Source organism: Peromyscus maniculatus, chromosome 19, assembly GCF_049852395.1.
Source record: "Peromyscus maniculatus bairdii isolate BWxNUB_F1_BW_parent chromosome 19, HU_Pman_BW_mat_3.1, whole genome shotgun sequence".
Classification (NCBI taxonomy): Eukaryota; Metazoa; Chordata; class Mammalia; order Rodentia; family Cricetidae; genus Peromyscus; species Peromyscus maniculatus.
In genome coordinates this window covers 34,825,881-34,841,192 of record NC_134870.1, presented here as the reverse complement: position 1 = coordinate 34,841,192, position 15,312 = coordinate 34,825,881, and the positions used below count along the sequence as shown (strand labels likewise).

Genomic DNA, 15,312 nt, shown 5'->3' with positions numbered 1-15,312 from the left:
CCCATGAGCAAATCAGTTGGCACCACATAATTCCTGCCCCCCAGCAAAATCAGAATACTAAAAAGACTTCTTTATCAGTTTAGAAACCAAATGAATTAATGCATGTCTAAATGTCAACATAGTGTCTAGTATTTGCAAACAAACAAACAAGCAAAAGAAACAAAAGCAGATGTCCATAACAAATGAGGAATTTATCTAGTTCAAAGGTGCACAGAGTTGATGCCAAGCCTCTTGTAGTGAGTTACTGGGCAAAGGAAATCCTGAAGACATAGCTTCTTTATTCAAGCCTGCTTACCTGTGCACTTCAATTCTAACTAAATTTCTGTGGACAGCTTCCCATTACAAGGGTAGAATATCGACATCCCGATGCTCAGGACTGACTCTAAGAGCTTTGTGCTGGAGGACTAAGTGGGTCTCATGCCCTGGTGAATTCATGTTTCATGCATCACTGTGTCCATTCTTCAAGTTCCAAGTCCCAGTGCAACTGGGGAGATAATGGCCCTGACCCTACAGTGCTCCTGCACCCCTGGATACAATGGACTGTATTTTCTCATTCCTTCTTCAATATTGTGCCACAAATCATCTCCAAGGCGACAGGTGGCAAACATTCCACTTAGAAGACACCCAGACCATTTGGAACCATGGCAGAGACACTGTTGTTAGGAAATACCAAACAAAGTAAATATTACACTATCAAAACAGTGTGCTCTCTCATATCAAAGCATCCTTGGAGGAGGTGTGACTATTCTTTTTTTTTTTTTAAGACAGGGTTTCTCTGTGTAGTTTTGGTGCCTGTCTTGGATCTCGCTCTGTAGACCAGGCTGGCCTCAAACTCACAGAGATCCACCTGGCTCTGCCTCCCAAATCCTGGGATTAAAGGTGTGTGCCACCACCACCCGGCGTGACTATTCTTTTTGATATTCCGCAGTACAAGTAGATGTCTACCTTTGGTCTGCTATTTGCTCTGTTTTCAAACATGGAGCCATTTGTGTATGCATTCCTTCACTAAACAAGGCTTCACGGTGTGCTAAGCCCCGAGGAAATGTGATGGGGGTTTGAGAACAAAAACCATGACAACATACAGAAGCACAGTGACTCTTTAGGCCCTCACACAGGCAGACAGTGATGGGAGAGGCTGAGGGGCTTTCTCTGATTCTTTGGGAAGATCCCCTGCTCCCGAGAGGAGCCAAACAGAACTGGAAAGGCATCACTTTCCCTCCAATTAGACAGGAGGTCTTTTGTGTGGAACTTTTTTTTCTTTTTTAAAGAGTTTTTCAATATACACATCTAGAAAGCATCTGAAACACAAGAGAAGGGAACAAGTACGTAGAGGCCAAGAGGCCAGGGCCCCTGTGGCCATCATGCACGATCTTGCTCCCACCACAGCACCTGTCCTGTCCACTGTGCCTAGAACTCACCATCCTGAAGTTTAATTGAACAATGCTGTTTTTTTATATTAACATATACATTTCTAAAGACCAGTTTAATTTTGCCTGTATTATATATACTTCCTCAGGGCTATGAAGTAATGGACTGGGGGAGTAGCTAGCAGCATAACTGTTTACTTAATTTGCTTCAAGAAATTACAATAAAGGAAACATTAACGAAGTAAAAAATGGAAAAAAAGGTGAAGGAAAACATCCTTATAGTCTATCAAGTCCTTTTAAATGAAATGCTAGTCTCTGTAGTCATTTGTGTCTTGATTCTTTAGCTCAATAATATTTGCTCATGATTTATCCAAATTACCAGGCAATTTGGTTTGTTTGAATTTAGTTCTACATGAGTACATGGTGATTTACATACCTGCCCTATTGTGGATAGCTGTTGGAGTTATTTTCAATTTGGGAGTATTGCAAACAGTGCTGTTTGGACCACTGCTGTGCTGCTGTGATCCTGTATCATTAGTGATGCTGTCAGGAGGGGACATGCTGGAGATGGGGGTGTGGATTTCATACACCTAGATAAGGCCAAAATACCCAACTAAGGGCTGTGCAGTTCATACCAAGGCCAGCAGTCGAAGTTCCTTTTGCTCAACACTCTTTTCCACACTTTGGATTTTTACTGATTTGTTGCATGTGCCATTTTATTTCATTGCAATTTAAAATGAATTTCCACTGATTACTAACATGCTTGCTACAATTTCCGTGTTTAACTGGGTATTTGAGGATGATCATTTGGTGTTTAGAGTTTAAAAACCAAGACACTAGGTTTTTGTCAGGATATAAGGAAAAGGTCTCCCAAATAATTCTATAATATAATGAAAATAACTCACAAGATTTAACAGAAATTACCTCAAATCTTATCCTTTAGTAAACTGTGAAAACGATGAGTTTTGGAAAAAGAACATAAACCCTAATAGCCCATACATTAACCTATATTATAAAGCTATGACAATTAATACTGAAAACCCCAGAGTACAGATATTAGTATATAAAGTTACTTAAATGATGATTAATGATTTTCAAATCGGCATGGGAGGGCTGTAATTTCAAACAGAATTTCCAAATAATTACTTAATAACCTAACAAAAATAAAGTAAGATTCTTACTAAATGTATGTTCAGTGAAAGTAGTGTAGAAATGATATTAAGTAAAAATGAATAGAATAAATAAAGTCTTAGCTAAACTTATCTAAGATGTGGAATAAGAAGATCTAGCTAAGAATAGCATCCATGACAAAAACCCTGAATAAGTCCACAAGCAAACCTGAGAGACAGGACATGTGTTCCACATGTGCCAGGCCCTGGTCATGAGTCCTAGCCCTCCACACAAATATGAGTAGTTTGATCATATTAACAGGAAGTTCAGTACACATGCGCGCAATCCCATCAGTCCGGAGACAAAGCAAGGAGACTGCTGCACGTTTTAAGTCTGAGCTCATAGAAAGTTCCAGGCCAGCCAGAGCAACATAGAAAGAGTCTGCCTCAAAAACTGAATCTTAAAGCCAACAAATTAAGGAGACAGAAAACTCGTGTATAGTAACACAACAGATACTACACAGTAGGAGCTAGGATTTAATATACCCAATGCATAAAGGAAGAGATTATTTACATAATCACCAAGAAGCACAAAGTAGAGAAGAAAAGCAGACCCAGTAAGAAAATGAGCAGATACTATGAACATGGAATACATAAAAAGCCACAGAGATGGATTTCAACATCACAATGTGGTCTACTCCTACTGACCATTTTGGGGAGGTTGAGGTCCTGATATTTGGGCACAGGTGAGGATGCAGGGAAGTTCATGTGTTATGTTCTTCCAGCACAAGTGGAAATCAATATGAACCTTCAGGTAGAAACCTTAGCATGTGTGTCCTATAACCAGGAATTCTTTCTTGCAATGTTAATTTTAGTTAATAAGTAAAACTTATATATGTTCATTGTGTACAATACATTTGAAATATGAATATAGTGTGAATGGATAAATTAAAGCAACTATTAATTCAACACATTTACCATTTTTTGACATTGTGTGTGTGTGTGTGTGTGTGTGTGTGTGTGTGTGTGTGTGTGTGTGTGTACACTTGTGCACATTCCATTCTGTGATGTGAATGTGAAGGTCAGAGAATAATTTGTAGGAGTCATCTCTCTCTTTCTACTATGTGGGTTCCAAGGATCTGCTCAGCCATCTTGTTGCCCCCCTCATGCTTTTTATGTTGATAAAAAACCAAAGTTACTCTCGATTCTCAAGCATAGAAGACATTATTTTATAATAGAAGTCATCACAGAGAAATAATGAAGTTGGTAGAAATGATTTTGCTAACAAGATTTCTATTACAAAATTATATTTCAAACTGAGAAACAACCAAGTGCTCAACAATCAAGGATGCTAGACACATTGTTGTGGTGCACTCTGATCTGCAGCACATGATACAGAATGTTAGTTCTGTTTCCTGACATGGGAAAATAAACAGTGTTAATTATCAGACAAGACTCAGGCTCTGTTGGCTGAGGAAGGAGGTGTGTTGACTGACTTGAACGAAGGGCATCAGATGGCTCACAGCCGTGGTTCTCAACTTTCCCAATGCTGCGACCCTTTAATACAGTTCCTCATGTTGTGCTGACCCTCAAACATAAAATTATTTCATTGCTATTTCATAGCTGTAATTTTGCTACTGTTATGAATCATAATGTAAATATCTGATATGCAGGATATCTAATATGTGACCCGTATGAAAGGGTCATTAGAGCCTCCCTTCCCAAAGAGGTCACAGCCCACAGGTTGTGGTTTAGACCATGCTCCTCATATTTCCTTGGACCTGTTTGCTAACTGCTCAGATTGCTCACCTCTAAAATGGAAACAGCAACAGTTATTGCCTTGCAGAATTGTCTTCAGAGTGAGTGATCCAAGGCCTGCTGTCAGAATGTACCCAGCAAGCTAGAAATGTCAGTCATTACACCATTATCACTGCCATCTCCCCAAACGTTCCAGGCTAGGTGTTTCTAGATTCAGGTTTAATTTCATGCTCTGTCAATCACTTGCTCTGTGGTTATGATCATGCCATTTTCTCTCTGGGTTGGATTTTTTAATGTCGAAATAAAAATAGTAGTAAAATCTGTCTCATGGAGTTGTTTTAATGATGTAATAAATATTAAAGATGTAAGAAAGCACCTGGGACATCATAAGTGCTTACTACATGCTAGCAAATGTTGTTACCTTTACATTATCAAATGGATATTTACGTTTAAGAAATTTAGTCTAATCCAACTTCTAAAAATGTAAAGATAAATGTGTTTGTATGTAGAGAAAAACATTCAAAAGGAAGCTATAAACATCTATTGGTAGGAGAATTAATTTACTTTTTGCTTGTCAGCATTCTGCACTTTTTTTATAGTGAACGTGTGCGTGCATTTGCATGTGCGTATGCGCCCCCCTCCCCCACAGTTTCTCCTCTAATAGGGAGAAGGCTTTAACTGGTGAACTTCTAATTGATCTGGATTATACTCACACAGCTCTAAGGAGAGCTAGAATAATGAGGTGGAATAGGAGGGCAGAAGGTAAGAGCATGTGGAGGACACGCCTCTCATCTCATCTTTGATTCAGCCTAGACTTCTGTCTTCTTAGTTTTTTATTCTTTCTTTCTTTTCTTCCTTCCTTCCTTCCTTCCTTCCTTCCTTCCTTCCTTCCTTCCTTCCTTCCTTCCTTCCTTTCTTCCTTCCTTCTTTCCTTCCCTTCCTTTCTTTCTAGTTAATTGCTAGTGTTCTACACCACCATTGTGAAATGGGTGCTAGAAAATTACCAGAAGGCATAGTTTACTAAATTATATGAATACAACTTTAAAAGAAAAAGCAGGCTCCTACCCATAATTCTTCATGAAAAAAGATCTATCAAAAAACCCACACACACAAAAAAAGGCAAAAGCAGTTGTTCGTAAAGCCATAGGCAATGTCCTTCACACATTCCTTTTGGAAAACAATGGGAAACATTTCTAACATGAATGGCAAACTAAACCGGTTCAGCTCTTAAAGAATCATGAGTGGAAATTACCCAGCACACATTTCACCCCTTATGCCTCCCAATATCTGAAGCCAGACAAAGCTTGACTTAAGGCTAAGACTTCCATTTCAAGGTGACTAATTGTTACTGTGCAGATCATGGTAAATTGCTGAGGGCCAGGATGTCTTCATGTAAAAATGATAGGTATAGTCAGCCTTATAGGTCAGGCTGAGAAAAATAAATGAATAAATGGATGTAAAGTATATAATACATTGTCTGGTCCACAGGAAGAGTTTGATAAATACTAGCAATTGCCCATTAAAAGTGTGAAAGTGGGATGGTGCCTGGCCTGGTGTCTGGATCCCAATTTCCTTGTTCTATCCTATGAAGATGTTAGAAATGACAAGTGTGAAAAAATTAAATTATACAGATATTACACTTAAAATGACTGGGGAGAGGAAAGAAAGTGGTCCTCCCGTGCTCCTGTCACCATGGAAACCATCCCTAGAAACCTCAGATGCATGCTTTATGATTTGGTGCCAAGAAAATAGCCTATAATGTGGAAACCTGGGGAATAAACTGGACAGACCAGCAGGCCTAGATATTCCCTTTTATCACTAGAGTGCCATGGGTTGTAGGCAGGAAAATGGGCTGAATTATATGTGCTCATTATTTTAGAAGTGACAAAAGAAATTTATTCTCCCCACTGGTCATTGAGAGCCATGAAATCTGCAGTTGTTCAAATGTTACATATAATAAGGCCTCCCCCATCCCCCACACCCCGAGACAATCTTATGGTGGTCTTTCATGTAAGAGTGACCCTCCACCCCTTACATGGAGGAAAAAGAATAAAAAACTGGTAGGAAAAAAATTGAAAGTGACATTGCTCTTATCCTTGATTTTTCAAGTTCAGACCCTTTTCTATGAAATTCTCTGGCTGTATCTAGCTTATTTTATCCATCCTACCCTTTACTGAATCCCTTCAGTTTCAACAGCTTTAAGATCTTAACTAAGCAAGAGAGATGCACAAGCAGAGACTGGGTTTCCTTCTCCTATCATCTACTAGTAATCCTGCATTGTTAAATGTCTTGTAACTGGTTGGTACCCCATCCCCACCCCCTTGACAGCTTATCAATTATTACGACCTAGTACATTTTAATCCCTTTGCTTATTATAATGCTTCAGATATCTTAAAATTTAGCATGGTGAATCTTGAAAGCAGTCTCTCAGAGCTCAGTCACCCACCTCACCAGGCTGGATTTTCAAGCCTCGGTGAGGGATGGAGGACTGGGCTGGTTCTTACACACCTCCATCTCTTGTTTCCTAGCAAGCACTGCTTGCGTTTGAACATGTAAAAGGGACCATGAGTTCCTACTACAAGTATGATGAGTCTGCCACAGGGTTGGCAGCGCTTGTCATTTCTTTCCACTTACACACCAGTGACCTGATGACTTTGTAAGCCTGTTGATGACAGGGGATCTACCCTTAGAAAGTCTGTGGCAGTTAGTCTGTACTGCAACTGGTGGCATCTCCCGTGAGCCATACAGACATGAGTCTCCTTTCTAAGCTGGAAGCCAGCACTGGAGGTACCCCTGTGAAGCTGGACCACAAGTTTTACCAATCCCACTCCACACACCAAAACAGTCAAGTTCTGTCTCCTAATACTAATATGTGTCTCCACAGTCAAGAAACCTTCATGAACAACTAGGGTCTGTCAACTCAGGAAACAGCAAGCCCAGTAGACAGACAGACATCTAACTCGAATCTGAGGGTTAAGATCCTGATATTACAGCCAAATCAATAATTAACAGATAATTACGAGAATTAACTCACATCTGTAACAGTGATGTGAAAGAGGATGCACTTCATTACTGTGAGAACCACATGTCTCCAGATAAATAGTTCTCTATATTTTTCAGCGCAGACATGGGGTACAGCAAGTTCTACTAAAACGGTGACAACTGAAGATGGCATTTGTAGCTGATTTGTTGCTACAGTTAAATGTAGATTTTATAGGCTATTTGACTCCCAGCCCTGCACTGTTAAATTCTTAATCATCAAGGCAAAACCCAGTTCCATATATCACTGTAAACGAAGGAGTGCACATAACCGAACAGTTCTTAGGCATAACCTATTTAGAAAATTAACTCATGAGATTGCTGTGGAAACAAAATTGAAGCTAACCCCATAACTGGGAAGGTACTTTGGAAACTTTACCACATGCACACAGTATAATTTAAATAGTACTAAAATCATTACTCTGGTCATATGTTACGACTCAACTTATTTCCGATTCTTTTTGTTTGATTTGTTTTGGATCTCTCCTACTGGCATATAAGTTCCATGAGGTAAAGACATTGCATGTGTTGTTTTTTAATGAGTCATGATCATGTCAAAACCTTTCCACATACATGGGTAATTAGCTATTGACTGAATTCATACTTTCATTCAGAAATGAATGGACAACTAACTAGGTCATAAGTTAGCATTTGTAGAATGTGATCGATGTCCCTGCTGGACCAAGGTCACCCCATGTAGCTTACTAATGCAGGTGCTTCACTTCAGACCTATGACATCAGTAGTCTCTCAGGTAAAGCCAACCAGAAAGGAGTCTGTCTGCTCCCAGTCCAAGTCCTTTTGAATTTGACCCTCAGAAAATGATATCTAGAAGAATCGGAAGTAAAAGATCTGTTCTTACAAAGGAAAGACACTTATGAGGCTGCTCACACCCACCCATGTAAGGCTTGGTGCCAGCCACAGTGGTGATCCGAGTCTCCTTGGGCAGCAGAGCAGCAATGTTGAAGTCTGTGATGTGCACATGCCCTGCAGGGAGAGGAAGACCAGGAGAATGTTAAATCCCTTCAACCTAGAAGAACAGCCATCCATCTAATTGAAAAGATCTGGATGCTTAGCCTGTTAGTTCTGGTATGCTAGCTGCAACTGAGTACAGGCAATAAAAGCTCCCTTATTCCATCCTCTAGGCCAATGAAGTTTCAAACCAGCAGGTCTGCAGCAGCCAGAGCATGACTCGCAGCCATTAGTCTCTGACTATAAACTTGTAGTACAACCTCAGACTGTTTGAAATGTGGTAGACGAGTTCATGCTCCAGGAATTCTTCTGGGTGTTATTGTCTGCTGACACCAGTCTAAACTGCCTCTCCTATATATACCATATAGGCCACAGCCAGGGCCTTGAAAAGTATCACAATTCTCATAATCTCATATGAGATCATTTAAAAAATACAAGTAAAACTACTGGCACAGGTATGGGTGCACATTTTTGTTGTTGCTGCTGTTCTCCTTGTTTTTTTTTAAGACCCCATTTGTATGGGGGAGGCAGACAGAGTATGTTGCATTCAGAGACTTCTAACAAAGTAAATTCTATTAAGGGACAACAGGCAAATATCAGAATTTTATTTAAAGGGATTGGGGGCCAGAAGATGTGATCTGTGTCCAGACCTCTGTCCCTGACCGGTAGTAGACATTAAGTCTTTTTCCTACATTGAGCCTAAATTTCCCCACATTAAAAAATAATGGGTAGATTAGACGACGTCTAGGAACTCTTTGAGTTGTGAAACACAGCAATAAACAGGTCTCTCCTGGTTGTAACACACTGCAATAAAATGTGTGTGTAGCACTTAAGTTTTGTAAAAAATATATATATATACCTTACATAATGTTCCAGGGTTCCTGTGTATACAACTGGAAGGAAAAAAATGGGCAAAGCAGGAAACTCAAGCTAAGTTGTGTATTAGCTGTTGACACAACAGCTATCTGCCTTGCTAGGAACTGGGAGTGTTGGCATTCCCATTTACATGTTTTGGCTGCTTTGATGAAATAGGGTTAGAAGAGGGAATACCGCTTTATTCTCCTTCCTGGGTCCGCAGTCCAAACTCCCCACACCAGACTCCACAGTCTGCTTCTGCCCATCCAGCCCATTGCTAAGGAAAACTCTCACTCTCTCCATCAACATGGCTCTGTTTTGTGCAGAAAGTACTTCCTTTTTGTTTCTATGGCATTTTCATAAGGTAGATGCAGCATTTGTCAAAATGAAAGTTAAAGTATTCTTGGCCAAATCACATCAATGAGTAATTTCACTAGCTCTCTTTAACATAGTTCTTGGTTTCTTTTTACTTCCATTTCTCCATCGATCATGCTCCAAATATTGGACAACTTTGGAATTCGATGCAGATTAGGTGGGCCTGAAATTGCCCCTGTTATGAGCCTGTTCTCTGAAGTCAGGATGTGTGGCTTTAAGTCTAGTCCCCACCACTACCCAGCTAAGTTACCTTGAAAAAGTCACCTGTGTTCTCTGACTGTAGTTTATGGGAAAATGAAAGACAGCAGTGACTATGGGAGACTTAGCCCAGCACTCGTCAGGGCACCAGAATTTTGGCAATCATCAGAAACTAAGTCATAGTTTTTGCAAAACACACGTTCCCCTCCAACTACAACTGAATGGATAGGAAAGCCAGGCATCTGCATTGAAAATAAAAAACTCCAGAAGATGGTCATGAGCAGTTAGGCATGGAATCCTTTCCTAAACCTTGGGGAGGTTTTCCATCATGGGTGTATGGTTGCCTAGACGCCTGTTGGAGTAGAATGTAAAGGATGCTTTGGATACGCCCAATCCTGAAGCCTGTTCTCTGGATCAGAAGCATCAATGTCACTCAGGAACTTGTAAGAAATGCAAAACTCCGAGCTTCTCCATATTTCTGGATCAGAAACATGAAGGTCCATGTCCCAGCATTCAAACAAGCCCTTCAGGTGACTCTGATGTCACAGAGAGCTTGACATCACTGTTTTGAAAGAAGACCTGGCTCAGTGGAATAGTGAGACAAGTCTCACAAGACTACAAAGTAAGTATGGGGGAGTCTGGCCCAAAAAAGACAAACCCAGTCAGCACTGACTGTCTTCTGCTCAATGTGGGTGAGTGAATGATGAGTATCTACCAACACCTGCACACAGTTCCTTCAGTTTTCACAGGGCTGTCACTACCTGTCCCAGCGAAGTGGTCCCTGTTGTATAGGTAACTGGCTTACAGCTAAGTTCATAGGATCCAGAAGTGGCTGAATTGAAATTAAGATCTAGAGATTGGTTTAGGATCTAAATGTTGTTCTAGTGACATTTTGAATCAGATTCTGAACCTCCCAAAATGTTGTGTGTTCTGTCACAAAACCAAAGGACTGAGCAACTTGAAACATGTAGTTTTTGATTGACTCAGACATCTTCCCCTGCCAGGATGTGAAGGAAATACGTGAGACCTAGGATTTATAGGCACTCTAGCTGGTGCTATGCCAACTCCCCAGTGCCATGGGCAAAGCTGAGCCTCAGTTCCCACCGGTGCTTCTGTTCTGAGCTTTGCCTGCCAGCTCTCTCCTGTGCGGTGAGGGTGACTTCCAAAGCTGGATTAGAGGGATGGGTTCACTGTGATGCTGATGGAAGGAATCAGGACTTTCCTTGAGAATGAGGGAATGTGATACCTTCTTCTACAACCCAGGACTCCAAGCAACTCCTGGGATAAAGTGATCAACCTTAACACTATAGAGATACTAGATTCATTGTCTTTGCTTTGGTGCTGACCTCAGCATTGTAGGATGTTTGCTGTAAAGTTTTTTCAGACAAGACTAAGGACTTCCTGATCTGGATACCTGGGGGAGAGTTTCCACCTTGGACAGCTTAAATAACCTGAACTCATCTTTCAGGGCTATTCAGATCAGCTATCACTGTTATCTGTATTCTTCTTCACTGTGCTCAGTTTGAGGCCCCCTTCCTCAACACATCTCTCTAAGACACCGTATGTAATCAGTTGGCAATGGCCACAACTGTTAAAACATCCATGTTTGCAATGTTTACAGTATGTGCAATTAATAGAATTTTCCTGTGATGTCAGCTATTCTCAGCTATAACGCAGATGTGATCATCATTATCTGGGGCCACATGTATTGTCTTACATTTTAAATAGGATGCTTTCTTGAATTTTTTCAGCATATGCTGGGACTCCTCATGGAGGAAGCTGATAAGATAGAAGGCTCCGTTCATTCTCATTCTCAAGAATAAATTTTCACCTCCCTCTCTTGTGACTACAGATATTAAGAAGCTAAATTATGTATAATTTTATAATTGCCACAGTCTTTGATATGCCAAACAGACATTATTGTTCCTCTGAATATAACATTCATTTCCAGACTAACTTAAGAAAAACACAAGTTCTTTAGACACTGTGTAATTGATAGAATTGGATTGGCCAATTCAACTGGTAGGATGTGAAAACACGTATCACGACAGTTTGCTCTGATTCATCCAAGACCTGGTGCCATATTGGTCCTGAATTAGTACAAGTGAGATATCTGGGGAGAGCAGTAACTTGAGTGTTCAAAATGAAAAACATTTTTTATGTCAAATGCTGAATCGTAAGAGATGTTCATTCACACTGCAAAGAGATGTTCATACACCATCTTGTATGATCTCACACGAATGCCACCACGTGCTGGTGAAAATGAACAATATGAATCAGTGGAACAAAACAAAGCTTCATCCTTTTACTGAGCACAGGTGAATTAAGACAGGAGCCACAGGGTGTATACCATACTCACGTGGAAGGATGGGCACAGGAGGAGGCATGTAAGAAAAATGGCACAGCTGCCCTTCTCTCCATGCCAGGGGTGAAGTAGCGAGAATGTGGTGGCAGAGATCAGTGACGCTTCAGCTCTAAGAGGAACATGGGAAATCGGAACAGCTGCTGCTCCAAGGGGCAAGCATTGGTTTGTGGTTCAGCTGATTCTCATAAGAACAACCACATCAGAAGCTTGGAGGAAACAAGCTTGAGAATGTAGTCACTTAAAAGTGACTAATAATTTTGGTTCATGAACAGTGCTGAAGTCAAATTGTTTGTAATCTAAGTGAAAATGATGTCAAAACAATTATCTTTTCTAGAAAGGGAGCCCCAGGATAGGGTTTCCAGAATGGATCCCAGACTTTTCACCCTGTCTGCTTCTATATTACTCAGAATCTTTTCTTTTATTAATAGCAACAATTCTGAAGGTGAGTTCAGAACGGGAATACAATATAGTTCCTGTGGCTGTTGTTGCTGTTCATTGTTTAAATCAAAGCCTGGAGAGTGAAAAGGGGCAATGGAGATTTCACATTATCTGAGACACTGAAACTGTCCCTCAGGAAGGCTAGGAAGACAGTCTCCACATCCCAAGCCAAAAAGCCCTACCCAGAATGAAAATGCCAAGAACAGTGACCTCAGATAACTGTGTAAATGAAGGAAGAGAGGTTGGACCATTACAAGGAGAGTTACTTGAAGATTAAGGTAAAATGACCTTGTTTAAACCCAGGATTCAACAAGAAAAAAAGGATCATTGGTACATCACATCTTAAAAGCCAAAGTAATTCTCTGGGGAAGACTAGTAATCTCTTAACTTCCGTAGACTCTGTCTGTAGAGATCTGAACTATATCAGATACATACTGCTCTACACAGAGCCACACAGAACATCTTCAACACAGTCCTTGTCCAGCTCTCAAAGTCTCTACAATCTCATGGAAGCCCCACTCCCATTTGGTTCTAAACGGTTTCTGTTCATTCCTTTGTTTTTATGGCTGGCATTGCATCATACATTGTCAGTGTTGTGTCAGTGCTTAAAAGGATTCCAACATGTTCTTGTTTTCTGAGAAACAAAGGCACAGAGACTGTTTGGGCAACTTGACCAAACTCTGGGAGCTAGTGAGAAGTGAACTGGGTTTTAAAGCAATCCAGCTCTGGTATTCCGACTCTAAACAACACTATAATCATTCTTTTGCAAGAGTAGACTCTCTGTGGGGCTAAACCTGAAAACTAATTGACAATTAAAAACTAATTCACTCACTTTCTTCCTAATCTATAATCACCAAATTTCAAAGAAAAAATAATGAGGAGGAGGAGGACAATGATGAAGAGAAAGTAAAATGAAGGATGATGGGTGCATGTATAGTATAAGTATGATCAAGCATGTTCTAAGAACCAAGATTGAAACTGGAGTGAAAAATGTTTCCATTGGTAAGGTCTACATGTCTCCTCAGAGTCTTCCAAATGATGAAGTGATAGATATTCTTGCCTAAGGGCAGCTGTCTGTCATGAAATGTAATGAGTAGACCAAAACCTGGTTCTGCTAGGCCAGCCATGTTTTCCCAAAAGCTTGGTGGCACAGAGTTGCTTTTTGTCTAAATAACAAAAGGGTGGCGTGTGCAGGCTGCCCTTCTCTCCAGTAATGGAAATTCATAGTGTATTTAAACCAGGCATGGGAGGATCATGCCTCCCCTAGAAGTCTGGGAGAGCTAACGTTTTCATGAAGGTCACCTTCATGCTAAGTCTCAGCATTGCTCTGAATCTCAGAAACGTGTTCCAAAATGTCAGAAGCTATAACGGCAAAGAAACAAGACATTGGAAGGAAGTGGGGGAAAAAATCCCTTTAGACAGCCCATAAATAAGTAATGACTTTGCGCTTTGAGATTAGGGGCCGTGAACAAAGGTGTTTCTTAGCTCTCTGAGCCTGGATGGGGCTGGGGAAAAAAAATCAAGTTTCAATTCAAGAAGGTAAATAAATAATAAGGGAAGGATGGTCCTTGAAGTTTCAGTTTTAATTGCAAATCCTGCTTATCAAAGTTGGAAACACAAGGCTCTTCACAGATTCAGGTTTGCTTTGCAGAAGTTTTTCAACATGAAACAAGGGTGGAACTGCCAGTGGGAAGTCAGGTGAGGGCAGCTAAGCACCCTGGGACTCCACAGGGCTTGAGTCACACACACCACTTTCCTAACAATGCACCTAGTAACACAAGAGGCCCCTCTGGATCAATCCGCATATACCCGCTGCTTTAAACAATAAAGTGAGTTGCTCTTTGACCGTCCTATAGCAATACCCATTTCCATTGGAACATATCTTAAGATACGGTAAGGAATGAGGGAGGAAGAGAGATTAGCCAGTGTACTGGCTGGTTTTGTGTGTCGACTTGACACAAACTGGAGTCATCAGAGAGGAAGGAGCCTCAGTTGGGGAAATGATTCCATGAGATCCAAACAGTAAGGCATTTTCTCAATTAGTGATCAATCGGGGAGGGCCCAGACCATTGTGGGTGGTGCCATCTCTGGGCTGGAGGTCCTGGGTTCTATAAGAAAGCAGACCCAGCAAGCCATGGGGAACAAGCAGCATTCTTCCATAGCCTCTTCATCAGCTCCTGCCTCCAGATTCCTGCCCTGTTTGAGCTCCTGACCTGACTTCCTTCAGTGGTGAACAGTGATGTGGAAGTGTAAGCTGAATAAACCCTTTCCTCTCCAACTTGCTTTTGGTCATGGTATTTGTTGCAACAATACAAAACCTAACACAGCCATTACTTCACACTGGTTTGGGGCTCATGTACATTAAGGTAACTGTCCTCTGAGTGAGCTTTTAGGTAACATCCTCTATTTACTATCTTATGCTTGTGCAAAATTGGACATGGATATGATTAAAATCAGATGCACTGTAGGAGAAAACATAGTAAAAGGAGCTTACATCATTCAGTCCTATCAAGCAAAACAGAAAGACCTTCCTACCAACCAACCTTTTCTCCTGGGCTGCATAAAAATGAAGCCTCAAACCCTAACTGGGGCTCTCGGACACTCTAGCTGCAGTAGGCTACTGCTTCTTTGCAGTGTTATCTTCTACCGTCTTTAAATGAAGCTGCTTTGCCATTTGTGTGCACTTTTTCAATTATCTTCATGAGATGCCAAGAGCCTAGAAACACTTATTGCCAACAGTGCCCTCCGGCAGTACTCCCCCATTTACAGCAGGCAAGCTGTATGCCCTACAGTATCCCCGATGTCGTACCAATAGCTCCAAAAAGACTTTTTAAAATG

General features: G+C 40.9%; 1 protein-coding gene across 3 annotated transcripts in view; it reads right to left on the bottom strand.

The window, feature by feature from the left end:
- The window catches only part of Stk32a (serine/threonine kinase 32A), a 119,604-nt gene that overhangs the window by 13,760 nt on the left and 90,532 nt on the right, over nt 1-15,312 (bottom strand). For all 3 annotated transcript variants that reach the window (XM_076555180.1, XM_076555179.1, XM_076555181.1), the window contains exon 7: nt 8,169-8,258. In XM_076555180.1, the coding sequence (XP_076411295.1) occupies nt 8,169-8,258 (90 nt within the window). The remainder of the gene's footprint in view (nt 1-8,168; nt 8,259-15,312) is intronic.